This window comes from Clarias gariepinus, chromosome 28 (genome assembly GCF_024256425.1).
Source record: "Clarias gariepinus isolate MV-2021 ecotype Netherlands chromosome 28, CGAR_prim_01v2, whole genome shotgun sequence".
Lineage (NCBI taxonomy): Eukaryota > Metazoa > Chordata > Actinopteri > Siluriformes > Clariidae > Clarias > Clarias gariepinus.
Window position 1 is genome coordinate 15,602,608 of NC_071127.1, and position 26,936 is coordinate 15,629,543.

At 38.3% G+C, this 26,936-nt stretch overlaps 1 protein-coding gene across 2 annotated transcripts; it reads left to right on the plus strand.

Annotated features, from left to right (window-relative positions):
- The first annotated feature begins 609 nt into the window (after positions 1 to 609).
- On the plus strand, positions 610 to 25,313 carry si:dkey-240h12.4 (death-associated protein kinase 2). 2 transcript variants are annotated; one of them, XM_053489948.1, is made up of 12 exons: positions 610 to 707; positions 9,046 to 9,199; positions 10,447 to 10,668; positions 12,007 to 12,145; positions 12,796 to 12,925; positions 14,628 to 14,676; positions 15,133 to 15,159; positions 18,293 to 18,445; positions 19,251 to 19,296; positions 19,406 to 19,495; positions 20,619 to 20,705; positions 22,013 to 25,313. In XM_053489948.1, exons 2-12 carry the CDS (start codon positions 9,138 to 9,140, stop codon positions 22,091 to 22,093), a joined length of 1,086 nt encoding a protein of 361 aa, XP_053345923.1. In that variant the 5' UTR covers positions 610 to 707; positions 9,046 to 9,137; the 3' UTR covers positions 22,094 to 25,313. The 2 variants fall into 2 exon arrangements, with proteins under 2 accessions (XP_053345923.1, XP_053345922.1); XM_053489947.1 differs by having other exon boundaries at positions 613 to 725.
- Positions 25,314 to 26,936: the final 1,623 nt, after the last annotated feature.

Consider the following 26,936-nt stretch of genomic DNA (forward strand, 5'->3'; position numbering starts at 1 on the left):
CTATCTTAGGTCACACACATATACAATTCGGGGACGCCAGTCCTACAATGCCGAATTTACATGTATGTGAACTGTGGGAGGAAACCAGAGTACGTGGAGGAAACCCACCAAGCACGGGGAGACAAAAAAGATGAAAAATGCCTAATAGCGATAAAATCAAAGCGTTAATTGTATGTTCTGTATATTTAATTTTTCTAGAGGTTCTGCTGTGGGGGCGGGTTATCATATATTTCTTTTATTTACACATAGTGAAAGACAGCATTAAGTCATGTTGGACACTGAAATGATGAAACTGAGCAGAAGTAATGACTTGTTTGTATTCCTGTTAGTCAGAAGGTAAATATCTGTAACATAGAGCAGAAAACTAAATCTATAAACTACAACTTTATATCGTGTAGCATATTCTACTATATTAGTGTGGAAACGCTTGAGGTTAAACACACACACACACACACTATTTCATGTTTTCACTTGAAGCTCCTCCTGTAATGGACGCTAGTTACCGCGAAGTGCACGAGAGCGCGCACGAGGGCTGAGAAGCGCGTTCTCGCTCGCGCGACCAGGTCCCGCGCACTCTCTTAGTCATCAGGTTACTATTGAGAGAGAGAGAGAGAGAGAGAGAGAGAGAGAAAAAAGACACAGATCCTGTTAGAGGATCCACATGAGCAACACAGAGAGGAACGCAGAACCTCGGTCAGGCTCTACAGGTCGGTGTTCAGACACGGGTGAGTGTGACTTTCTTTGCATGTGTGTGTGTGTGTGTTATACAAGTAGTACTGTATAGTGGATCACGCACGAGCTACACGGAAATAAGTGCTTGGATCAGATGTCCTGTATCCACTGATCAAACGACTGGATCGTAGCAAGCTGCAGAATTCAGGATACGAATAGAAAAACAAGTTTGCATTCGTGCATTATCATTTACAGTATTATACAATATAAAACAAATGCATGACTAGTGGTGAATCAGGAGCTTCTTTAGATCCAGGTGAGCGAAGATAAAAGGCTTTCCTTCTTTCTCTCCTGCGGTCGCGTGCTTTCCTCCGCAGTCACGCAGCTGTTCGAGTCGTGATCATGCGCTGAATTTATTACCATAAGCGTGAGAAGCAAAGCACGAGATCACCCGGCGGTACAGTACACTCAGCTGTGTCTAAAATTATATAATTTCATTGTTGCATTGCATTGTTCTTGCTAACTTGTACTGATTGCTCTATCTATTTATATGCACTATATTATATTATACTATACTACATTATGCATGCTTTTCCCCCTTCTTCATCCCATTCAACTATTTACTGATAGTCAATTGCATTCACCCCAACAGTCAACATAGTGCAATAGGGAGAAATTTGCAAACACTTGCAGAAAAATGTGCATGCATACACTACTTATAGCCAGTGATGTGCAGATGTTGGTGTGCATGCTGCAACTGGACGAATGAATTTAAAGTAGGACGTGCATTATTAATGATTAGAATTAAGAGCACAGGTGACTATAGGACCTAACCTGACATGCAAGTTTAAGTGATTTAAGTGACATGTTTTACAATTTATTGCAAAAGTTTTTCTAGTCACTTTAGGGATGAAAGGAGTGGAAAAATCTTTTGGCACTCTTGATCAAAATGATTAGGAGCTGAAGCAGCAGATGTTCAAGCCTAGTTCTGTAATACCGTACATAATTCCATGATGCCATGCCATTCCCACCCATACATTTTTTTTATTTTAAATAACTGGATCAAAAGTTATGGTGCATGGTGGCTTAGAGTTTAGCTCTGCTGCTTTGCACCTCCAGGGTCTGGGTACGATTCCCGCCCTAGGTCTGTTTGCAAGGTGCATATTTCTCGCACAGTTCAAAGACAGGCAGATTAGGCTAATTTCCATTCCCAAATTGCATGTGCCCTGCATTCCATCCTGGGTGTACCCCTCCTCATGGCCTAAATCTCCTTGGATAGAGGCCTCCAGGCCCCGCACTACCCTTATACAGATGCGTGAGTAAATTAATCAGTGAAAACTTTTAACTGTTCAAAAAACACATCTCTGGCGTTAATATAAGATTTTTCCAATGTATATATTATTATATTATATTATTATTATTTTCTTTTTTTTTTATTCTTTCATTTTTGTGAAGCTGCTTTAAGACAATGATCATTGTTAAAAGCACTATATAAATAAAATTGAATTGAATTAAATATATTTTCAATTTCTAGATGGGTGACCAGACTTGGTTTCTTTATATCATTGATGTTTAAGATGTAGTTAACTAGCATCGTTTATTTCAAACATAGCTTAAGGTTCTTTCGATGATTTACTTAAAATAATTGCATAATATCTTTAAAAAGAAAGGAAAGGTGTGTTGAGACCCATAGACTTGATAGAGCGTCTAAGGACTTATTCTAATGAAAACATCAAACATCAAACCCTTGTCACATTTTTTTTTTTTTTGGTAGACAATATTGTTTAGTGCCCATACTGTTTAGTCTTAAAGAATGAGAATAGATGTGTTTATCATTAATAAATGGCTGTGCAGTGAGCTGGTTTAGAGATATACTGTAACATCCAAACGATTGTAAACTGAACTTTTAACTTTAGTTTAAACTTCAACATGATCAGAAAAAATGTGTTTAGTGCCTCTTAGCCAATTATTTATCTTATGCAACAATGACTGTTTAGCCGTGTAGTTAGTAGGGATGGGAATCACCAGGGTTGACCAAATACGATATTATCCTTTTGTTTTGAGATACTGACGGTACTTTAGCATGCAGGTTACACGTCATGTGAGTGACAGCGGAATGCCGTAAATGAGGAAGAGAGATGAGAAGAGATTGAGTTGTTTAACCAAATCATTTGCTAATCTCTGGCCTGATTGGTCATTTAATAGTGTTTTGTGTTGCACTGTTTGAGTGCACCCCAGTGACCTTGACTGAGCAATTTGGGATTGTTGTCAGGTAAATAAGTGAACTCGTGACTGCTGCGTGAACTGAATGCAGGGAAATACACGCAAGTGAATCGCCGTCATACTGAAATGAGATTGCATATATATATATATATATATATATATATATACACAGTATATGTAAATCAAGGTAGTGATTTCTTTTCAGATTAATCGTGCAGCTCTAATTAGTATACAGCGGATGCTGAACGCGGACCGGTTTTGAACAGACGAGAGGGGAAATGAGGTTGCTGCTGAGGTTGTTACATAAACTATTAATCTTAAATCAAATTGTATCTTTAGGCACTTTGCGGCCTGTCGCATTTGTTTTACCTTTGCACAGTACTGTACTGTGTGTCCTTTATATATAGAAAGCTCTTCCTCTTTTCCTTTTTAGGCACATCACCGGTCATAAAAAGTAACCCACTAACTGCCGGTGTTTATTCAGACTTCTGAAGCACCTTGGTTGTGTTCCAAACTGAGTTGTGTCACTTCAGTACTTCTCCATTTGCTATGTGTTACTCAAACTTCACCACTCTGTCTACAGTAAATGTAGCAACTGCATGCAGGATGACGGTACTTTCACATCATTGTGGTAAGCTATATTCAGCTTGCGTCTTATTTATATTTCACCAATTGGTTTCTGATGGGTTTAGCATTTCTATGTACTAGCATGTCCTTCAATCATCTCATTTTAATCATCTGAGCTGTTGAGGGTCAAGTGTCTTGCTCAAGGTGGTACCGAGGCTTCGACCCTGTGACCTTGTGATCAGTGCTGAGCTGCACCTTACCATTGCTTGTTTCTTGTCACGTGAGGGAAAACTACTGTGCTGAATTCATGACCGTACCAACCTTTTACAATTTACCTTCTAAACTAATAAAAATAAAAAAATACTTCAGGATATTAACCTGTATTTATTATTATTATTATTATTATTATTATTTTTTTTTTTATTATTATTATTTTTATTTTATTTTTTACAAATACAGTGCAGTGAAAAATATTTGCCCCCTCCTGTTTTTTTTCTTGCCATATTTGTCACTCTTAGATAATTCAGATGATCAAACGAATTTGAATATTACACAAAGATTAAATAGAAAAAGCACATTTTAAGTCATGATTTGATTTATTAAGGGAAAATGCTGTCAAAACCTTTACATTTGCTTAATAATCTGAATCATTTAGGTGTGACACAAAATTATGCAAAAAATATACAAACAAACAAACAAAAAATCCAGCAAATACTTTTTCAATCGCAATCATTTAAGTGTGAAAAATATTTTAAAAAATAAAAAATAATAAACCAGGAGGGGGCAAATACTTTTTCACAGCAAATACTTCAATCATTCTCAATAATTTAAGTGTGAAAAATATGCCAAAAAAAAAAATAAAATAAAAATCAAGAAGGGGGCAAATACTTTTTCATCTCAGTTATTTAAGTGTGGGAAAAAATGCAAATAAATAAATAAATCAGGCAAATACTTTTTCACAGCAAATACTTTTTCATCTTAGTCATTAAAGTGTGAAAAATATGCAAATAAAATTATTATTATTTATTATTATTTATTAATTTAAAATGTATTAATTAATTAGTTTTTCATCTCAATCATTTGTGTGAAAAATATGTAAAAAAAAATAATTATTTTTTCACAGCAATTACTTTTTCATATTAATTATTCAAGAGTGAAAAATATTTGTATTCACTTATCCCCACATCGACTCCATAATTTATTTCCATTTATTTATTTTTTTTTGCTTTTGTAATAAAGTAAAGAATCAGGAATTAATAAAATGGTGATATAATTTTGGGAGGTGACTGGTGATTCCCTTCTCTACTTTTCATTGAAGAAGTCTTTTTTTATCAATCATTTACCTGCTGTTTTTAGTATTTAATATCCAATATTAATTAATTCTAATATTATTTCACCCTTGCCTCTGATTAAATGGTTAATTTTCAGTATGGTGATTGAAAGCGTTCTCGTCGTGGCAGCTGGTTAGTGAGAGACAAAGGAAAGGCTCCGAACACACTGAAAACAGATGGTGCATGGACTTACAGTGAACTCCATAGAAAGTACACATGGCTCTAAAGATAAATGAATAACCCGTATGCAAAATACGATATGCAAAGCATGCTGGGACATTTGCTGGGAATGAGTCTTAAAGCTTGCAGGATGTTTGTACAGAAGCGTGGCTGTTTATAGGCCTCTACTCTATAAACAGCGACTTGTATTCTGATTATGTTTTTGTAGCCCTGGCCTTCTGTTGACGCAACGTTAACGTCAAGTTCATGGCGGCTTGATAGTTCAATCAGGGTAGGTGGAAGTTGGCTCGTCTTCAGAATTTCTGTCCTTCAGCAGTCTGATGGCAATTGTTCCTCTGTGGTTTATGGCTTAAGAGAGACTGTATCTGATTGAATGAGCTTTATTGTTGTGTGTTGTGATTGACTTCCTGCTATGAGACTGAAGGAAGCCAGTGGGAGGAGGAGGACTGGGGCCGTTATCAGGAAAATATTTATCAGCTCCTGGTGGTGCACAGCAGAGATAAAGGCAATGTAAAGTCTGTATGCATATACAGAGAGATGCATTACACCGTCCCTTAACTTTTATTTATGAGAAAACATGATGCTTTATCTATAAAGTGATACAGTATGTCTGTCTGTCTGTTTGTCTGTCCATCTCGATCTGTCTTTCTGCCATCCTATCTGTCTTCTTGCCTATCTGCCTGTCTGTTTATCTGTCTGTCTGTCTACCTTCCAGGCTGTCTGTCCATCTCGATCTGTCTTTCTGCCTTCCTATATGTCTTATTGCCCATCTGTCTGTCTGTCTGTCTGCCTTCCTTCCTGCCAGTCTGCCTTCCTGTCTGTCTGTCCATTTCAATCTGTCTTTTTGCCTTCCTATCTGTCCGCCTGCCTTCTTGTCTGTCTGTCTGTCTGTGTGCCTGCCTGTTTGCTTGCCAGCCTGTCTGGCTGTCCATCTCAATCTGTCTGTCTGCCTTCCTGTCTGTTTGTCTGTCTGTACATCTCTATCTGTCTGCCTGCCTTCCGGTCTGTCTGTCTGTCTGCTTGGTTTCCTGTCTGTCTGTCTGTCAGTCAGTCAGTCAATCTCTATCTGTTTTTCTGCCTTCCTGTCTGTCTACCTGCCTTCCTGTCTGTCTGTCTGTCTGTCTGTCTGTCTGTCTGTTTGTCTGAATGTCTTGAGGAACAGCATTATCCAACTAGATGTACAGTATCTCCATGCGTCTATCTGTCTGCTTATTTCTGGCCATCTGCTCTGTGTGTGTGTGTGTGTGTGTGTGTGTGTGTGTAGTTGTGCCATATAAATCTACTTGTCTTCTCAAAGGAAGACATCAGACAGGTGCTTTTTTTTTCTTTACCTTCCTGAATAGCTTCCTGTTTTTGATGATAGCTGCCAGCTTATAGACTACCCGGAAATTCTGCATGAGAATCTATTTAAGAGACTGTCTAACAAGCTGGTGAGGTTTGAGGTGAACGTGTGACAAACCAAAGACATTTTGGTGGATGGACTGCATCTTAGACACACCGACATGCATATATACAGTATATATATAGAGAGTCTCTCGACATCAATAAAAGCATTTGGCCAAAAATTTGCCACAGCAAACGTGCGCCGTAATCAACAATAAAGTGTGACTTTTTTCACCAGGAAGTCTGTACTGTACATGAATAAACGTTGATCAGCCATAACATTAAAACCACTGAGGATTAAAATAAATATGGGTTTCCTGATCTATAAAAATGTATATGCACTTCCATATCATGTTGTAGCGCACAGAGCACATGCACTGGTGCGAGTGGAAACCACACAATCCCCCAATCCCAACCACGATAATAAAAGAGCATTCACCGCATGTCACGCCCAATTTTAGAAGAAGGAGTTCTACGAGTCACATTATGTTCATTGAAAATGTGCTGCGTTATTATATCAATACAAAATGTACTTGTGAAGTCTTTGTTAGACTTGTGTGGGATGAAGGTACTATACATAGAGTGTGCACTGGGAGTGACTTGGGAGGACATCCTTGATGGGACGGCAGGTCAGGATTACAGTATTTGCATTAGAACCAGCAGGGTCAGGTCCATCTTCTTTCCCACAACCATCACACTGCTAAAGTTTACACTACACCGTTAAACCGCTTTAACCACATACACCTTATAACTATCACCCTTTTTCTATCTATCTATCTTATACAATTATATATATTGATCAATCAATTCTACCTGTCTAAAACCAAGGAAAAGTGTTGGATGAATGGATGGATGAATGCAAACATACTGTATATATATGATTATCAGAGTAACTACATGCCTTAGGCAAACGAAATTAAATAGTTTCACGCTACAGCATATTTTATGTAACATTCTCCAGCGCCTCAACCATTGTTTGCTTGAGTTCCTCTAGGCTTGTAGGAAGGGGGCGGTTGGGGGCGGGGGTGATAAAGACCAGTCAAGGTGTCAAGTCAGGTGAACATTGTGACCATTTCAACAGCACATTCTCACATCCAAAAGTAAAACATTGAACTTAGTTAGTTTTTACGTCGCTTGTTAAAATTTTAGATTGTTTGAGTGAGAATTGGCCATGTTGTTAAACTATGAAATGATGTCAACATTTTTGGGATACCCTGTATCAGCAATCAAAGAGAATGGCCTTAGTCAGGGAGTCCAGTCTAGTATGGTAGTGTGGCCAGACGGAAGCCACTCCTTAGTAAAAGGCACATGGCAGCCCTCCTGGAGTTTGCCAAAAGGCACCTGAAGGGCTCTCAGACCATGAGAAACAAAATTCTCAGGTCTGATGAGACCCTCTGGCCAGTCTACCATATAGGCCTGATTGGTGAATTGCTGCAGAGAGGGTTGTCCTTCTGGAAGGTTCTCCTTTCTCCACAGAGGACCTCTGGAGCTCTGAGTGACCATCGGGTTCTTGGTGACCTCCCTGATTAAGGCCCTTCTCCCCCGATCGCCGGCCAGCTCTAGGAAGAGTCCTGGTGGTTTCGAACTTCTTCCACTTACAGATGATGGAGGCCACTGTGCTCATTGGGACCTTCAAAGCGGCAGAAATTTTTCTGTAACCCTCCCCAGGTTTGTACCTTGAGACAATCCTGTCTCGGAGGTCTACAGACAGTTCCTTTGACTTCATGCTTGGTTTGTTCGCTGACATGAACTGCCAACTGTGGGACCTTATATAGACAGGTGTGTGCCTTTCCAAATCATGTCCAATCAACTGAATTTACCACAAGTGGACTCTAATTAGGCTGCAGAAACATCTCAAGGATGATCAGGGGAAACAGGATGATCAGGGGGAACAGGATACGCCTGAGCTCAATTTGCAAAGGCTGTGAATACCTACGTACATGTGCTTTCTTTATTTTTTAAATTCTTTTCTATAAATTAGCAAAAATCTACAGTAAACTTTACAATGTAAAACGAAATTAAAATGGTGAAAGAGCGTGGATGTAGAAAAGCGGTGTGTCCATGCTAAACTTTGGACAGGTAGTGTAGTTGTAAATGGTTCGAAAGTACATCATGTTTGTGTATATATGATAAAAGGAATAAAAGGTTGCCACTAAAAACACAACGTTCAGTTCAGAATCAGCTGATCGGGTTTCTGGATCTAACTTGGTCATTTCGTTCTATGTTTTTTTCGTCATAGAACAAAAAACAAAAAAAAAACGCTCACAAAGTCTGAATGAAAGAAGTGTGAGAGTATGTGGGGAATGGTTGCATTACGTAAGGATCAGCAAACACGCCCTTGTGCTACACGGGAAGCTGCGTTGTGTAATCTGTAATAATGTTGGCAAAGTTACTGTACAAACAGGATAAAGGCTTTTACTTTTACAGTGACAGTGACGACTGCATGACTATTTCTTCATATGTGTTTTTTTTTTTCTTCTAGATGATTCAAAATGAATAAAATGTCCTGATCATGATGACTTTGTTTTCTGGAACATGATGTTAAAATCTCTGAACCTAATTTGAACTCATGGGTGATGGGTGTTACTCATCCAGTATCTAGATAATTTACATTAAGGAAAAAAAACAAAGGCATTCTCTCTCTCTCTCTCTCTCTCTCTCTCTCTCTCTCTCTCTGTCTCTCTCTCAGACTGAACATTCCAGTGTTCATATCAGGAAAAATGCTGTAGTCGGTCGGGCTTTGACTCTAATAGGAAAGAAAACAGAGGAAAAGGAAGAATCATGGCGGTTTTTAAACCAGATAATGTTGAGGATTTGTATGAAATCAAGGACGTCCTGGGCAGGTAAGGATTTTCCATATTAATGTGCTTTCTATATAGCGATGTACAGTAAGTTTATAAGTTTAGTATCTGACTTTTTTCATACCATTAAACAGTCATAAGCTGAGTATGGAACTGTAATACATCTAATTTCTGACATATAGTAATGTTCATAATGCCTTATATGTATATATTATAAGGGTCGAGCTGATCGGAACCCTAATGATGGACGACCATCATTGTAATAGAGTTGTAACAACGTTGTAAAGACGTCCAGGTTAGAATGACTTTGATAAAAATGACATTGAGATAATGTTGAACGAACGACCCAAACAATGAACCATTATTTAGAGCATTTATGCCGATTAACATCCACTCACACAGCGTCCGACTGCATCCATGCTCCCTTACGTTTCAGGGATCCTGATGGACAAAACAGCTTCCCGCACACATCGTGTGTATCTCATGTCTCGCATTTATTAATGTTGTAACGTTACCTCTGTCTTGGCACGGCATCCAAACTCGCTTCACAGAACAGATCTCAGACATTAAGCAGGGTTTGTTTTTTTAACCACTTTGCCTGCGTTCCAAAGTAATATTATAATTATTATTAGGATCAGGGTTCGATCCCCGCCTTGGGTCTGTGGCATGTTGGGTTTTCCATCGTGTTTTCCAGTTTCCTCCCACAACCCAAAGACATGCTAATTGGCGTTCCCAAATGGCTCGTAGTGTGCAATGTGATGGATGGTCTAGGTTGTATCCCGCCTCTCCTGTTTTAGGCTCCAGGTTTCCGCGAACCTGTGACAGGATAAGCTGTATAGAAGATGAATGAATAAATGAATGAATGAATGATTAAAAAACCACCTGTTGTCTGGTATTATTTGTCATGCTCGATGCTCTTATGGGCATGCATTTACTATCATCAAGAGCATATTCCTCATCAAGAGTGATCTGATGGTAATCATGCAGTGCTGTTACCATAGTAACCAGAGAAAAATCTATTCGGGCGTTATTTATTCAACATTATCCCATCGTCACGTATTTAACGGTGTTGCATCAACCCGGTACTGACGCTGTAAAGAAAAAAGACGTATAAAGAAAGAAACATGACAACGTCAAACACAGAGCAAAATAAACAAGTCATGAAATGTTTTACTGATAGAACAAAAGTTCCTGGTTTAGGGTTTTTCCCTGGTCAGGCCATTGCTTTGTATGAACATGGAGAACTGGTTTCAGCTGAACTGACTGACAGTATGTTCCCGCCACCCCAGTGGTCATTTCGGGCAGGTGCGTGAGGTGTGTGAGCGGGCTACCGGCATCCTGTGGGCGGGAAAGTTCCTGAAGCTGCAGCGTGGCGTGGGGAGCCGCCTGGGCCTGGAGAGGGCAAGTGTGGAGAAAGAGGTGGAGATCCTGCAGAAACTCCAACACCAGAACATCATGGCCCTCAAAGATGTGTTCGAGAGCAAGGCGGAGGTGGTCCTTATTGTAGAGCTGTAAGTTTGTGTGTTTGTGTGTGTAAACAAAATCTCTAAGCATAAAGAGTCTGATGTTCTGTATATAGTAGTTCTACTTTACCATGACGGAAGCTCTGAATGCAGTGCTATTGCATGCACGATGAGGAAGTGCATGGGGCGATAAGAAGGATGGGTTTAAAACGGTTTGAATACATTTACATACAAATTAAACTGGAAGTAAAACAGCGTAAATGCAAATATACAAATCTGAGGACATACAGGTGCTCAATATGTTCAATATCATCACGATACCTAGGGGCTGATTCGATTCTTTAACTATCACGATTTTATAAATATCTCAATATGATTTCTTTTTTTAAGAACAGATTTTGTTACAAAATTTATAATTATAGATATCATTTGCTTATACCATATACTATATCATACCATACTACTGTATACTATTTTATACTGTACTAGACTATATTATACTATATCAAACTATACTATATTATACTATAATATATATATTGTACTATAATACTATACTATACTACTCTATACTGTATTATATCGTATCATACCATACTATTGAATACTATACCATACTACTGTATACTATATTCTACTGCACTATACTATACTATATTATACTTTATCATGCTATACTACTCTATACTGTACTATATTGTATGGTATACTATATTATAATGTACTATACTATATCATACCATACTATTGAATACTATACCATACTACTGTATGCTGTTTTATACCTTACTATATTGTACTGTACTATACTATACCATACTATATCATACTATACCATACTACTGTATATTATACTGCACTATACAATATCATACCATATTACTCTATACTATACTATACTATACTTCGACTTATACACGTCGACTTATACATACTGTGTATGGCTGTGTATGTGACAAATAAATTGAATTAAGAATTTATACTATATTAGACCATACTATAGCATACTTTACTATAGCGCTACACTACACTATACTACACTATACTACAGCATTATACTGTACTATACTATATTGTATATTTGTTTCATACTTTGTTATACTATACGATAACATTATACTATACTACATATAGCGTTATGCTATGCTAGCGCTCTCCAGTTGGAATGCACCAAATACCCTAAAAAGAGGGAGGTGTCCGTGTGCACCATTCAGACTTCAAATAAGTTAAACATCCCAGTTATGATATATTCTATATCAGCACTCATAGAATACCTCTCGTCCAATTGGTCATAAATAACCAGTTCTGTATTTTTTTAATTGTTAATTTAATTTATACCATTTTTCTGATTAAAAAAAAATCTTTTACTATCGTTTTTCCTTCTAGTATTCGAGGCGGTGAGCTGTTTGACTTCATCGCTGAGAAGGAGAACCTGACTGAGACGGACGCCATTGACTTCCTCAAGCAGATTCTAGAGGGAATAAACTACATGCACAGCAAACACATCGGGCACTTCGACTTAAAGGTGCTTTGTGATTGAAATAACATTGTCAATGCATTGTTTTTGCCTTACATGTTCTACATTATCTCTATAGAATTCCTCGGATTTTATAAAGCACCTTTCACCTTTTTATATTAAGTTGGCCATGACTCTACCTGAATGTGCTATGTTATTTGTTTTCGGTGGTTTCTATGTCGGTGGTGAAACGTTGCATGACAGCCTTAAGAATGTTAAAGCTTATTATTCAGGAATTCAAATGAAAGCATGGCATTCAGTGAAATGAAAGTGAAAATAATAGGAAGAGTTAATTGTCATGGGAATAAAAATGTAGAGACAGAAACCAGGGGTATTTATTGTCCAAAAAAACAACAACACAGTAATAAAGTACAGATCAGCCATAACATTATGACCACCTGCCTAATATTGAGTAGGAATAAGAAATCAGCATTCAGAAGAAGGTAAAGTCTTATAAGTATTAGTCGAAGAATTGAGTAAAAATCAACCAGGGCAGCAGTTAGAACAGTTGAGGGTTTGGATGTCAGGAGGAAACGAGGCTGCTTTTAGTTTGACTCTCATCTACATTTATAGATCCTTGCATGTTTGGTGAGGGGAAATGGTTTTTTTTATTTTTTGCATAAGAAAATATATATATATACTCTCTTGTCTTCCATCAGCCTGAGAACATCATGCTATCTGATAAGCATGCCCGCAATCCGCATATTAAGATCATCGATTTTGGCATGGCACATTGCTTTCTACAAGGAGAGGAGTATAAGAGCATGGGAGGCACCCCTCAGTATATTGGTAAGTGGCACAGTGAAGGATTAATTGTGCTTAATCGAGTGAACATCCTTAAGAGAAAGAAAAAAAGAAAAAGAGTATGTAGGGTTCTTCAGGTCTGATAGTGATGAGTGGAAGTCACATGGTCAGGGTCAGTTGTGAGAGATGAGTGGAGTGAAACGGGAAGAGAAAAATGGATTCAGTTAGGTCTCTGATGGAGATGTACAGTAACATGAAAAAGTATTTGCTCTCTTCCTGTTTTTAATTTTTTTATCATATTTGTGTCACTTGAATGATTCAGATTTTTATATGACATAAGGATAACTTGAGTAAATACAAAATGCAAAATTCATTTATTCAGGAAAAAAAAGTTGTCCCTATGTGAAAAAGTAATTGCACCCTTGCTAAATCGTGAGTGAACTGTGATTTTTGGAAAGCTGAGTTAAATTTCATCTTGCCAAACCCAGGCTGGATTACTGCCAGAGCTGTTGAATCAAGAAATCATGTAACTAGACTCTGTCTGACAAAGTGAAGCATGCTGAAAGATCTAAAAATGCAACATGAATCCAAAGAAATTCAAGAACAGATGAGAAACACAGTAATTGACATGTATGACTCTGGAAAGGATTACCAAGCCATTTCTAAGTCTTTGGAACTCCAGAGAACCATTGAGGGACATTAGTGACAAATGGAGAAAACATTCATAAATAATAGCCAAATAATAACCAAAATAATACCAAAATTATAAAAAAATAAATAAATAATAAAGCTCATAAATGAACCCAGAGCAACATCCAAAGAATTGCAGGCCTCACTTGCTTTATGTAAGTTCCATGTTTAGTTTATAATTCATCCATAAGAAGAAGAAGACTGGGCAAACGTGGGAGAATTCCAAAGCGAAATCTATCTGTTACATCTGGTGTAAACCTACTACAGCGTTTCATATAAAGAACATTAGACCAGCAGTCAAACATGGTGGTGGTAGCGTGATGATGTGGGCAACCAGCCATAATTTTGATGGAACCATGAATTTCTCGCTCTACAAGAAAATCTCGAAGGAGAATATCCGGCCGTCAGTTCCAGCTGTTAAGCTCAAGCGGACTTGGGTTATGCAGCAGAACAAACATAGAATACAAAATGAATGAAGGTTTTGGTGTGGCCGATTGAGTCGCTTGAAAACACCCCAGTGTGGATGGGTTAAAACGATTCTGCAAAGAAGATTGGGCCAAAATTTCTCCAAAGCAACGTTAAAGACTCACTGCCACTGGCAGTTAATGCTTGATTGCAGAGGGCGAACAACAAAGTTATTGGGTAAACAGTCAATTACTATACTTTTGAACATTGAAAAACAATGTGTGTAGTATATACAGTAGGGATGGATAGATAGATGGATGCAATAATGGAATATCTATCCATATATGGGTCTATAGATAGATAGATAGATAGATAGCTGTTAAATACAGTATACTGGAGTAGTATACATGATACCGTAATTCTAAGTGATGATCTAAGTTGAGAACCTCTTGTTGGCCTTCCTTCACTCTTTATCCAGAGCTGAAGGTTGAACCGTGCAAGCTGGAATAATAATCACGATGATAAGATTGTTGAAGCACAGTCACTGTTGGTTTCAAGGCAGTTAAGATATTACATTTGGTTAAAAATTAAAGAGCGAGGTAAAGCTTTAGTCCGTCTTCTAAATCGAGACACTATTTATTTCTCCTTTCAGCACCGGAGATCATCAACTTTCAGCCGCTTAATACAGCAGCAGATATGTGGTATGTACATGTAGACACATGCCCAGTGACACACACACACACAGAAACACACCACACACTCACCACACACACACGTGTCAAAGTGCCCCAGAGAGCATTTTTGGCATGCTGCAACCTGACCACGTCTGCACCAAACTGACTCCCTTCTAGACCCTCAGCTTAACTTTGTGCACCGTTAAGAGCATTGAAACATCTCCACTCCACTCCACTCCACACACACACACACACATGATAAACATCAACAACAAAAAGAACTCCGTGTTCGCTGTTTCGTTTGCGAAGGGAAGTCAGCCTCAATCCCTTGCACTTGAAACCGTGAGTAACGTCCTGTACATTTGAAGTATTGTGCATGTTTTTACTTCTTCAGTGCTGCTTCTGTTTAACCGTCCTACCTGTTTCGAAGCCGGGGTGCGAGAAGTGAAAGAGTGTTCTCTCATGTGTGTTTCTTTTCCTCAGGAGCATCGGCGTCATCACTTACATCCTGTAAGTACACGTTTTCTTACCGTTTGAAAACACACACAAATGAAATTCCAAATGCCAAAAATCATGTTCGGAATAATGCTTTATAATAATGCTTCTAGATAATGAAAACTTTTTTAGTGAGCATAGTAAAAAAAATTAGCCGTGAATTTGCACGATTGGTTCGAATCCCGTTTCGGGTCCGTCTGCATGGTGGGTTTTTTCTCCGGGTGCTCTGGCATTCTCACAGTAGATTAGCATAAAATTCACACTCTTTATACATAGATAAGGGAAGTTCAATAAGCAGTGGTAATACTCCATGCTTCATTCAAGGGAAGTTACAATTGCTATAGACTTTCACGCCTATGTGATGACCTGGGGTTATCTTTTTCACTGGCAGCTCCTTCCTGGTTTACAAAGTGTAATCAGATCAAAACTGTGATGAGTGTAAAGCAGCGTTTCTCAAATTGAGGGCCGCTGCACCCTGGTGGGCCGTGGTGGTACTGCAGGCTGGTCGTTAAATACAATTTTTCATTTTTAGGGCCCAAGCACTATAGGGTGCGCAGGATCCTCTTGTTTTTCTAAGGATTATTTATGTATTTTTCCACGTTTTGGGCTTTTTGGGGTCTTAACATTCTCAAAAACTCATGAAAATTGGCAGACAGGTTGGGATCTGCGGCCATCAGGATGCCTGAGAGTCGTGTGGCCCCCAGGGGCCCCCAGGGCCCCCCCACGCGATTTTGCTGGATAGCTTATACACACTTTCACGTAAGCACACGAAACTCAGTACACATTTAAAGCTTATTGAGCCGAACAACGTTCACATGTCCCGGGCTCAACTCAACAGGAGGTTATTTTAGGTCGTTCGCAAAACGCACCCGATGGATTTTGATATACTCCTCCTAGGGAAATTATATGATCGTCATTAAACTGGGCCGATGTGATCTAAAGACATTGAGGCGGCAAAATTGTAGAGGGATTTTTGATATCTTAAACGCGTCAGCCATGGTAATGTCTTAAACTTATGCTGAAAAATGATTAATAACTTCCTGTGTTTATGTTATTGCATTATATTCAGTGACATCATAGTGTGATGTTTTACTTCCAGCATCTGTGGCCTATTGAACACACGTAACCATCACAAATGTTAACATCACACACACAAACATATCTTACACACACACACAAACATATCTTACACACACACACACACACACACTCATACATCACACACAAGCACACATCACAAATGTTAACACTCACACACACAAACATATCTTACACACACACTCATACATCACACACACTCACACACACAAACATATCTTACACACACACACACACACACACACACACACACACACACACACACACACACACAAACATATCTTACACACACACACACACACACAAAAACATTTCTTACACACACACACACACACATACATCACACACATGCACACATTACAAATGTTAACACCCACAGGAATACATACACACACCTCTCTTACGACGCACACACACGCACAAACACTTATATCACAATTTTAACACTCTCACACTCACACAGACGCTACACACGCACGAATGTACAAACACACTCATAATCTTGTATATCACACATCACAAATTTTAACACTCACATCTCTCTCACACGCCCGCACGCAGAAGCACACACACACACACACACACACACACACACACAGTAACAAGTCACATGTCTCACACACACACACATCACACAAAAACATGCAAAAACACATTTACTCGTCAGTCGTCTTCCTCACTCTCACACACATTAACCCGCACACACACACCCACACACACACACACCCACACACACGCACTTAACAAATATTTTTGGCCCAAACTGACATTAGCTCTGTATAGTGTGTGATGTGTGCAAGTTGTGCGGTGCAACCGGCTGGCGATGGCACAGGGTGCTTCGGCCCAAAATCTTGCATGAATAGTTAAAGCCTAGCGAAACAGTAGCAGTAGTCACTCAGGCCTGTAATTCTAATAGTGAAGTTTAAAGTAGCTTATTATTATAAGCTTTACATGCTCTGACAGGGCAGACAAAAGACATACTTTCGTAGTGGCATCCAGGTTTTTTTTTCCTCCGCTTTGCATGACTGACGTTGTCACGACTTGCAAATCGCCACATAGACAGGTACAACGGATGAAGCGCAACAAAAGGAAAAATGTGGTGAATTGCAAACAGGTGTGCAGACGGTGCAGGTCTTTAGGGAAGGTGACCTCTTGTGGTTGTCTGGAGAAGTGCGCCTAATAACTATTGTCTATTGAAGAAATGATCGAATGTTGAAACTTTCTACTATATTACTGACTACAGTATCTGATTCAGTCAGAAGTTAAATTCTGGTTCAAAATCACTTAACAAGGTGTGAGTCTCTGCCCTCTAGTGGGCCATACAGGTAATGCAAGTGAGCCTCCAAACCTCATTTATAACAAATAAGTACAATATTTCAATTTTTCAGTCTTGTAATAGGGTTTAAATTTTGTTTATTGTTAATGCCTTTTATTTTATTATGTAGTACAAAGTCGACCATTACAGAGATTTTAGCATCCAGTATTTTTGTAATAACACGTAATCATCTAAAAGGCAGCACGGTGGCTACCACTACACCTTGCAGCTCCAGGGTCCGGGTTCGATTCCCATCTCGGGGACGGTGTGCATGGAGTTTGCATGTTCTCCCCGTACTTGGTGGGTTTCCTCTGGGTACTCCGGTTTCCTCCCACAGTCCAAAGACATGCAGATTAGGCGAACTGGCGTTCCCAAGCTGCCCATAGTGTGTGAATGACAATCGGGTGTTAAGCTGGCAACCCCTTAAATACAGTAACTAGCATCCTTCCATCCGTCATTTAGGAAGCACTTATATTAGTTGAATCGAATGTGATTGAGCAGAAGGATCACCAACCTGTGCTGGACCCTGAGCTTCATGGTGGAACCCATGCTGGAATGTAGGAATTTATTCTCAGGTTAAGGAAATGCCAAAAAAAAAAAAAAAAAAAATGCACCTCTATGGGAAAAGATTATTTTATATAATAAAATTATATTACAAGAATTGAATGAGGGTTTATACAAAGTTACTCGGTGTGTATCGCTCAGATTGATGTAATGCTTTATTGTCTCCTCCAGGTTGAGCGGCCTTTCTCCATTCCAAGGCGATACAGATGAGGAGACACTGAAGAACATTGTGGAGTTAAAGTACGAGTTCGACTCGCGCTACTTCAGCCAAACCAGCTGTATGGCCAAAGACTTCATCCAGAAACTGCTAGTCAGCGAGCAGAGGTAAGACAATCTGGCAAACATTTAAATCCTTCATCCTTGCCGTTAGGAAATGTCTAGCTTAACGGTAAGGTTCTGCACTTTATTATCAGTCTTACACAAGGGTGGATAATAAACTAAGAAATGATACTGTTTGTTTAAAATATGACGTGTACCAGTTGTTGATGTCGTCACTGTTTTCTGTATGTGCAAGCTACTGTATTATTACACAGTAATCAGGGTGTAGATGTTGCTTGCAGTCGTGCCCCTTCTTTTTCAAAATTCAACCTTTGCTGTCAATCAACTTCTGACTCATGGAAGCCCATCCTTGCATAATCAATGCTTGAAGTTTGTGTTAGGATTGACCTCAAGTTCTCCATAGGATTAAGGTCTGGGGAGTTTCCTGGCCATGGACCCAAAATGTCAACGTTTTGTTCTCCAAGCCACTTAGTTGTCATTTTTGCCATATGGTTAAAGAGCAGCATCATGCTGGAGAAGGCATTGTTTGTCACCAGACTGTTCTTGTTTGGGAGAAGTTGCTCTTGGAGGATGTTTTTTGTACCGTTCTTTATTCATGGCTGTGTTCTTAGGCAAAATTGTCCAGTGAACCCACTCCCTTGGCCGAATCACAAGGGATTGTACACCCTAGCGCATTTAATACTATTTAGGATTCAACCACAGAAGCAGGGGGCTGATATTCCATATCAAAGTGGAAATGAGTGGAAATGTAGGAGATTTCGTTAATTGATATTTTTAAGGTTTACTATTGCATCATGGTTGATTATCTGTCATGTTTGTGTGTGTGTGTGTGTGTGTGTGTGTGATCCAGTGAAAGGATGACTGCCGAGGCATGCCTGATTCATCCTTGGATTAAAGTAAGAATTACCCCATCACACTCACACACACACACACACACACACACACCATTTTCCCTGAGAATAATCTCCTCAGGTACATGACGTTTCAATATGACGTCTATTCCAGCCTCTGACCAGGACACAGATTGCGAAGAGGAATCGCTCTTCCATCAACATGAAGAACTTTAGGATGTTTAACGCTAAGAGAAAGTGGAAGGTGGGTCATGTTTGCTCTTGGCTCTGAATCACCACACATTCAACAGCACCACTTGCGTAAACATCACCTGCAGAAGGTGTGCACGCCGATTCTGTTTAACTTCTTGGGTAGATAAAGCTCTCTGATTCATCTTCTTTCAGCAGTTTTACAATCTGTTCAATATCTATTAGGTTTTTAAGATCGGAATTGCACCTTATGCACACTTTTGCAAGGGTGTGGAGGGTTAACTATAAAAAGAAAATCACTGTAGTCACTGAGATTATTTTGTACATTTATTTAACTGTATGCAGTAATATTATTAGAACAGATCTGTTAGAAGGAGTTTATATCGTAACTCTACTGAATCAAAAAAAGTTTCATTGCTTTTTATTTTGAATCACATGACTGTGTTGTGTTCTTCTGCACAATCAAAAGTCCCGGTTTGACTCGAACGCTCCTCGCGTATGCTGTAGGCGTCTACGTCAACCAAAGTCACCTCATTTATGGAATATTATTTTTAAATGTAAATAAATTGCAATCTGTATAAATTTGTGCTGTCAATCGATTAAAAAAAATTTATCTGGTTGTGATTAATCATGATTAATCGCAATTTTAAAATGATCAAACGGAAAGCCATTATGGCCATTAGGGAAGCCATGGGGGAGCCATTGGGGTCATACTTAGTCATATGATTAATTTGCAGTAGAAAAAATATCAACACAAGATTAATCGCATGCATTAATGCGTTACTATTGACAGCCATATATAGAATACATTGCTTAAGGACAATATTTACCCCACTTGAGCTTTTTCATGTTGTATTTGTTCAGCTCTGTCTTTTTCTAGCCCATGTTTGTCCCCATGGCCTCTTGGTTGTGTCTTCGACTAATGCTGTCCTTACTTTCGCTTTGACCTTTGGGGCTCCAGGTCATGGTTCTGTTAGATAACACGCACATAGATTAAACAAGGCGCTGAAGCTGATTTATATCAGAAGTGTACTGTATGTTAGGATGACGGTGTAGTCACTGTATATGGGGTGTGATTTGGTGGGTCGGAGATGAATTAGTCGACAGCAATGTTTTTTTGGTCAGTAGTTTCTGATATAAAATTGACTGTAATTGCTAATATTGTATTTTATTTGTAGATGTCCTATAACATGGTGTCGGCCTGCAATCGCCTGTGCAAGCTCAAGCTGGTGTGTAAGCCTACAGCTTTGGAAACACAAGAACTGGTAAGATGGCAAAACAAGTGATCATAATAATAATAATAATAATATAAAAAAATACTTTTACAGCTGTTTAAGTATAAATATTAATAAATCCGTATAATTCTTGTCTTATACAAACACAATTAAGAAATATGAAGCACTTTAAAATAAAAACAACAATTTGAATTTTAACTATTTGTATGATATTTATTATTATTATTATTATTATTTTTATTTTTTTTTGTTATACTATTATAGCTTTAATTCATTATATTTTTCATCTGTGTTTATGTGTCTTTTTTTAACTTGATTCTTATTTTTTCTAGCTAAAGCACCAGTCGTTGACGGTCAAAGATAATAGTTAAAAAGTTAAAGCTAAAAATAAGCTGATCCGCTTTAATGTACTCAGTGATATTGATATTATTACAGGATGAAGCCCAAGTTGTACTTCTTTCGTCGTCACCCAAATACACTCCCTGTTCGGTAATCGGAGAGTGAATCACAGATGAGGAATGGAAAAAGTAAAACGGATAAAGATGATAAAAAAGATAAACTTTTCTCTTAAAACTACTACAGCATGTTAAAATTCACTTATACTGTACAGTACCACTTCAACGCTGGTATTTTAGTTGTGAAAATACGAACTAATTCCAGTAAAAATATTCAGTTTAGCTTTTCTGTAGCTTATTTTAAAGCAGTTATTAAATCCGGCACATAACTGTTCATAACGTTGCTTTTACTCAACATTTTGACTTCACTTCTGCTGCAGGTTAAACTTGGATATTTAAGTACTGCCAAAAATTTCTGTCCAGCGGTCGGTTTAAGACACGTCCACGAATGATGTATGCGTAGTACGCTTTCAAAACATCCATAACTGCCCATAATCTGGCACATAAGTGTTAATAATTTCACCTTAACTCAACATTTTGCTTTCCTTTATGATGCAGGTTGAACTTTAGGCAGATACCTAAGAACTGTCAAAGTTACATTAAATTCTGTCCAGCCAGTTTTGTGTGATGCTGTGACAAGATCTGGCTGGACAGACATACAGACACACAGACATACATACAGACAGAAAGAGAGATTGGTCTGGTTTTGTGTTCTCCAACGTATAAAACGTAAAGAGATCATTGAAGGAGCGAGTTTTAAACAATGTACAGACGAAACCTTTCTTTCATTCATATAGATGTTTGGATTACTTGAAAAATTTGTACTTTTGTTTCGTCTAAAACTACGACTAATTACCCCAAAAAAACAAATGCATTTGACTTTCCTTACCGTCTCTCCAATTCTCTTTTTCTTCCTCATGTCTGTTTATTCTCATCCTTTAGAGAGACTGCGAGAGTGATCAAGAAGACATAGAGACAAAACCCGCCTCTCTCTTCCGGCGCCGACTTAGCAACACTTCCTAGAATAGAGCAGCGATCTGCAGGGCAGACCAGGAAGCGTCAAGCTTTACAGACTGAAGGAATTGTCCTACTCATCTTGAACCCACAGCGTTTCCTGCTATACCAGGAGACGAAAGTTTGGAAAAGTGGACCAAACCCAAAACGTTCTTTAAAGTGATATGCAAGATTATTCAAAGACAGATACCTCTGAAATGCTACATAAATAAAGCTGATTCAGCTTGATGTGCCCAGGACACAGGACACGTCACCGTCTCATAAACCCCCAGAGCCGTGCTCCAGAACTTTTTCCCATCGCCTGTTTCCTTTGGGAAACAGCATCTCAAGTGCCATTACATCAAATCACTATAGACTATAAGAGCTTTTTGAGCTCTCCATTTCAAACAAGGAAGCAAATGAAGATGTTTTTAAATTTTAAACAGCAACATTAAAAATATTTCATATACGAGGTGGTATAAAAAGGTTTCAAGATTGCTTTGTTTACAAGAGAATACTTTGTACAATCTGGCGAGTAGGGTGGGTAACGATTTTCAACGGATCTATCGTCGTCTTCCAGTGACGTTCTTCCATTCTTGAAGCATGCGTGCCACTCAAAACACCTCAAACGACTCGTTGCAGCATCACCGTAAACATTTTGCCGAATCATGTTAACGGTCTTTAAGGCAGATTTGCCCAATTTTACACACAATTTCACATTTGCTCTTTGTTCTAACTTCCTGTCCATTGTGAAAACGCAGACGTGGTTAAGTATAGCACCAGCTCCCGATGTACACAGAACAATGTCTTTTGGCACGCTGACTTATGAAAGATTGGTGCTCCCTGTATCTTGTGATCTTGCGTTGCCATCTGTTGACGTGTTACGAAACTAGTCTTGAAACCTTTCGATACGACCTCGTATCAAAACATTTGCTTATACGTAGTGTTCCAGTTAGCCAGCTAGTTTGTTGCGCATTCTAACTCGTAAGAATGCCAGATAGTTAGAATGCATGCCGATACGGATATATCTTGTATTTTTTTTGTACACATACACATGGACTACAGCAAAGTCTCTTAAGTGCGTCGATGGTGCCAAAACTGCTCGCGTTAATATCGCATTTAATCCTGTCTCTCTCTGGGCTGCAAGAGTTCCTCACTTCTGTAACAACTCAAAAATCCGGAGGAAAGTCAACATTCGAGTCAGATTGGATATGATCCGAACATCCTGGAATTGTCTGGGTCCTGACATCTGTGCTCATAAAGCACCAAACTTGAATATCTCAAAGGAACCTTTACTTGATAAAATGCCTTCCGGAACGGACAGACGTGTTTTAAAGTTGTGTGCCTTAACTGACATAAAATATAACCATCTTTTTATTATTATTATTATTTTTTTTTTTTAAGAAATATTGCTTTATTCATATGTGTGTGTGTGTGTGTGTGTGTGTGTGTTTGGCTCGAAGCCAAAAGTTCCAGCTGAGGATTATCACACTGTGTGTTTATGCATTCCTATATTAGCCGCCCGTTGTGGAATGCTGATCGGTTTAGGTCCCAGGACTAGCGTGAATGGGAACAATGTAACTTAAGGTAACATCACTTAGGTTTTACATCACAATATCGAACTTTTAGGCAGGAATCAAAAATTAAGCTTATGCAAACAGCCTGACTTACGGTATGCAGACAAACCAATATCACCAGTATCTCGTTAAACCCAATGCAACTATTGCAGCGATTAGATCGGATAGAATATTTTTGTACCATGGACTACATACAACCCAGTCTCGTCTTTCTAGTAACTCACATTCCACACCGCCAGGGATGTTCTCATGTGCCTGTTTCCTTGTTACATACAAATAGCAAAGCCACCTGATGTTTTTTCTATTCTTAGTTTGGTTAGAGTTGTTCTTTAAAATATTTCAGGTCTTTTTTTCGTCAATGGTAAACCTACACTACTGAATGAATGTTCATTAAAGCATATCAATCTTCAAAAGAAAAAAAAAGGAAGACTATAATTCTAGCAGACATGTGGTCTATTCATAATGTCGCAACTTGTTGAGCTATTCTATCCTCAGGCTAGTACGTCAAATTCTTGTTTTTGCCAGACACTAATGGTGGACCAAATGGATCAATGTGCAAATGAGTTGGAATTGGATCATCTTTGAATCCTTTCCTTTGCCAAAAGACCAGCATAGTGGCGTTAGTATTGCATTAAGACTTCAGACTATGTGGAATAGTGCTTGCTGTCTGTTAGTATCCTTCCTCTTAAGCTGTTTGTTCGTAGCAGGGCGTGAAACAAACACTGCTTTGAGCCAACTGGGGAAATAAATGTAACATTTGCTGCAGGTTTGCAACAGAAACTGAAAAGGTTCAGCTGTTCTGCCTCCTGGAATGAGACGAGTGAGTGGTTTTACTCTGCTGGAATGCAGTTGGCATTATGCAGAATTTGGCACAGTTGCCTTGCTTTAGAAATACAGATTCTGATTGTTTGTCAGTATCAGTAGGTTCACCATTGTTTAGATCATGATTGTGATAAGCTCTGCGTAACAGCTCGGACCGAAATCTTAAAAATATTTTATTATGTTGAGATCTGACCTAATATAATATAACAGCGTCCATCTGTAAGTTCTCGAATGCGATGTGGTCCAGCTGTTTGTGTGCTTCATAGAGGCCTTCGCTGTCGAAAGACAAGTTAGATATTGATTGCTCTATTAAGACCTGAAAAAAAAGAAACGGTTCCGTGGCAGCACCAGCACTTTGTTCTGGGCTAGAACGAAGAATCGCTTACACCAGGGGCCGGGGAGAGGTAGGTAAATCACGACCAACGAAAAGTTTGTGACCGGCGTCTGTAAAAAATGGACTCAATATGCAATGGGTGGATTAAATGCATTATATTAACGATTAAGCCAGGAGAACTGCTTGCAAAGCCTTGTTGAAGTTCCTCGTTGTTGCTGTTGGGTTTGGAACCTGGCATTTATTTTGACACTTTTATTTTATTACTCATGTCCAACACTATAACCATGTTCATTGTATATAAAATCAACCAAAAACATTTAGAAATGGTATGTAAATGAAGTAAAATATTAAATAAATAGACATTAAACATCACTTAACCTAAATTTATGATTTTCTCTTGGCACCGGCTGCTTTAAAAACCAAACTGAAATTGACTCTGGTTTCTTCTTTCTACTGTCCTTGCTAACAATCTTGGGATCAATAGTGCTTTGTCTACTAAATCTTGCACAAAATTCCCCCCCCCAAAAAACAAAACCACATTTCACTTGGCTTTCCACCGATGCAAACAAATTTTGAACGGCTTCCAGACATACGTTTTATATGCCGAGGCTAATTCCTTGCAAAATTTTAGTTCTTAAGGCAAAAATTCGTGAGGCGGGGCTTTCGTATGCCGAGGTACCACTGGATCGCAAAGTCTATCGATTATGCAATTTAATTGATCTTTTGTCAGTATACTAAAAATGTAAAAAATTGCCACATAGCTTGAAAAATATACTGCAGCTTCTGCACAAAATATAATCTGCTTCCATTTATTTTTTCTGCAAGCGCTATAAAATACGCTTGTTTTGCAAAATTATCCTTTCTTTTGAGGCAGTTTCAGGCAGTTAAAAGATGAAATACTGTCACCTAGTGGACTGGAGTGTTGTGCAGAAAACTGGGAATAGTTTATAACTGTACCAGACAATTGTTAAACAATAAACAGTCAGCAAGTTACACAGCATGTTAATATTTAATGGGGGGCAATTATAGGACTATAGTAAGTAAGCTTACATTTTCAGTATATTGCGATAAGTAATGCAATGAAGAAGTCGTTTTTTAAAGCAACAAACACATATATTGTGTATATTAGGAATATTTACAGCGGACAAAGCAAGCCTACACTGAATTGTAAATATAATGGTATATTTGGTAATATTTTATTATTTATACTGTACAGCACAACAGTAATTGTCCATTCACTCTGCCACCATGTCGCCTAACAGTAACAATACAATTTAATTGTACACTGTAACGGTAGAATGTCTTACCTGGTATGAAAGTTCATCTTAATTATTACACTTACTGTACATTGTTTATCACAAAATTAACACATTGTGTTGTTTAAGATATCGTTCAACAGGCTGGAAATCAGCCATGTCAGGCAAGTCTTATAATTTAGATGGACATACAGTAGATACATTTAATCACTTATTCAGTCTGGACTGTTAAAAATGACAAATTTGCTAAATAGTGATCTGTATTAAGGGACTTTTTTTTTTGGAAAGTCTTCCATTTTGAAAAGTGCAGGTCTTTTGCATGGATGTTAAGCAGATTATTTTCTTATGATATATTTTATGTCTATATAACCAAATATGTGTATTTTTGTTCATTCGTTTTTGTAGTGTTTAATTTAATCCAAATTGTGAGCTTTCCGTAATGCACGAGTGATACTGACTAATGAAGCTGTAATTTCACAGCAGTTTTACTTTTACAGGATTTTCTTTAGCAGTATTGAATTGTGCGGTTTGAGTCTAGTGTTGTTGTTTTTTGTCTTTATTCTTTTATTTTTGTATTTCGATTCATAAATTGTAAGGATGCAATTAAGAGCATGAGTTTGTTTTTATTGTAAAATGTCAGACTTGTATTGTTTGATACTGTGTAATGTTAATAAAGATCTGCCTGGGATAATATCAGCTTCCCCAAATCTACATACATCACGCAATGCAAAAATGTACACACACATACAGGGCATACACACAAAATGAGACAAGTCCATACGTGACTATGTTGGTATGTGTAGTACCATAGCGATGTTAATCTATGTAGTACTCATGCATACTGTATGTTACACAGATTATTTTAAGTTTACGATGTTTATTCT

What these genes read in the sequence shown, in the direction of transcription:
- si:dkey-240h12.4 (XM_053489948.1), top strand. Translation starts at nt 9,138, where the DNA reads ATGGCGGTTTTTAAACCAGATAATGTTGAGGATTTGTATGAAATCAAG. An exon ending in AATACAGCAGCAGATATGTG is followed by an intron (nt 14,677 to 15,132) that starts GTATGTACATGT and finishes TCTTTTCCTCAG; the next exon opens with GAGCATCGGCGTCATCACTT. An exon ending in TGATTCATCCTTGGATTAAA is followed by an intron (nt 19,297 to 19,405) that starts GTAAGAATTACC and finishes CGTCTATTCCAG; the next exon opens with CCTCTGACCAGGACACAGAT.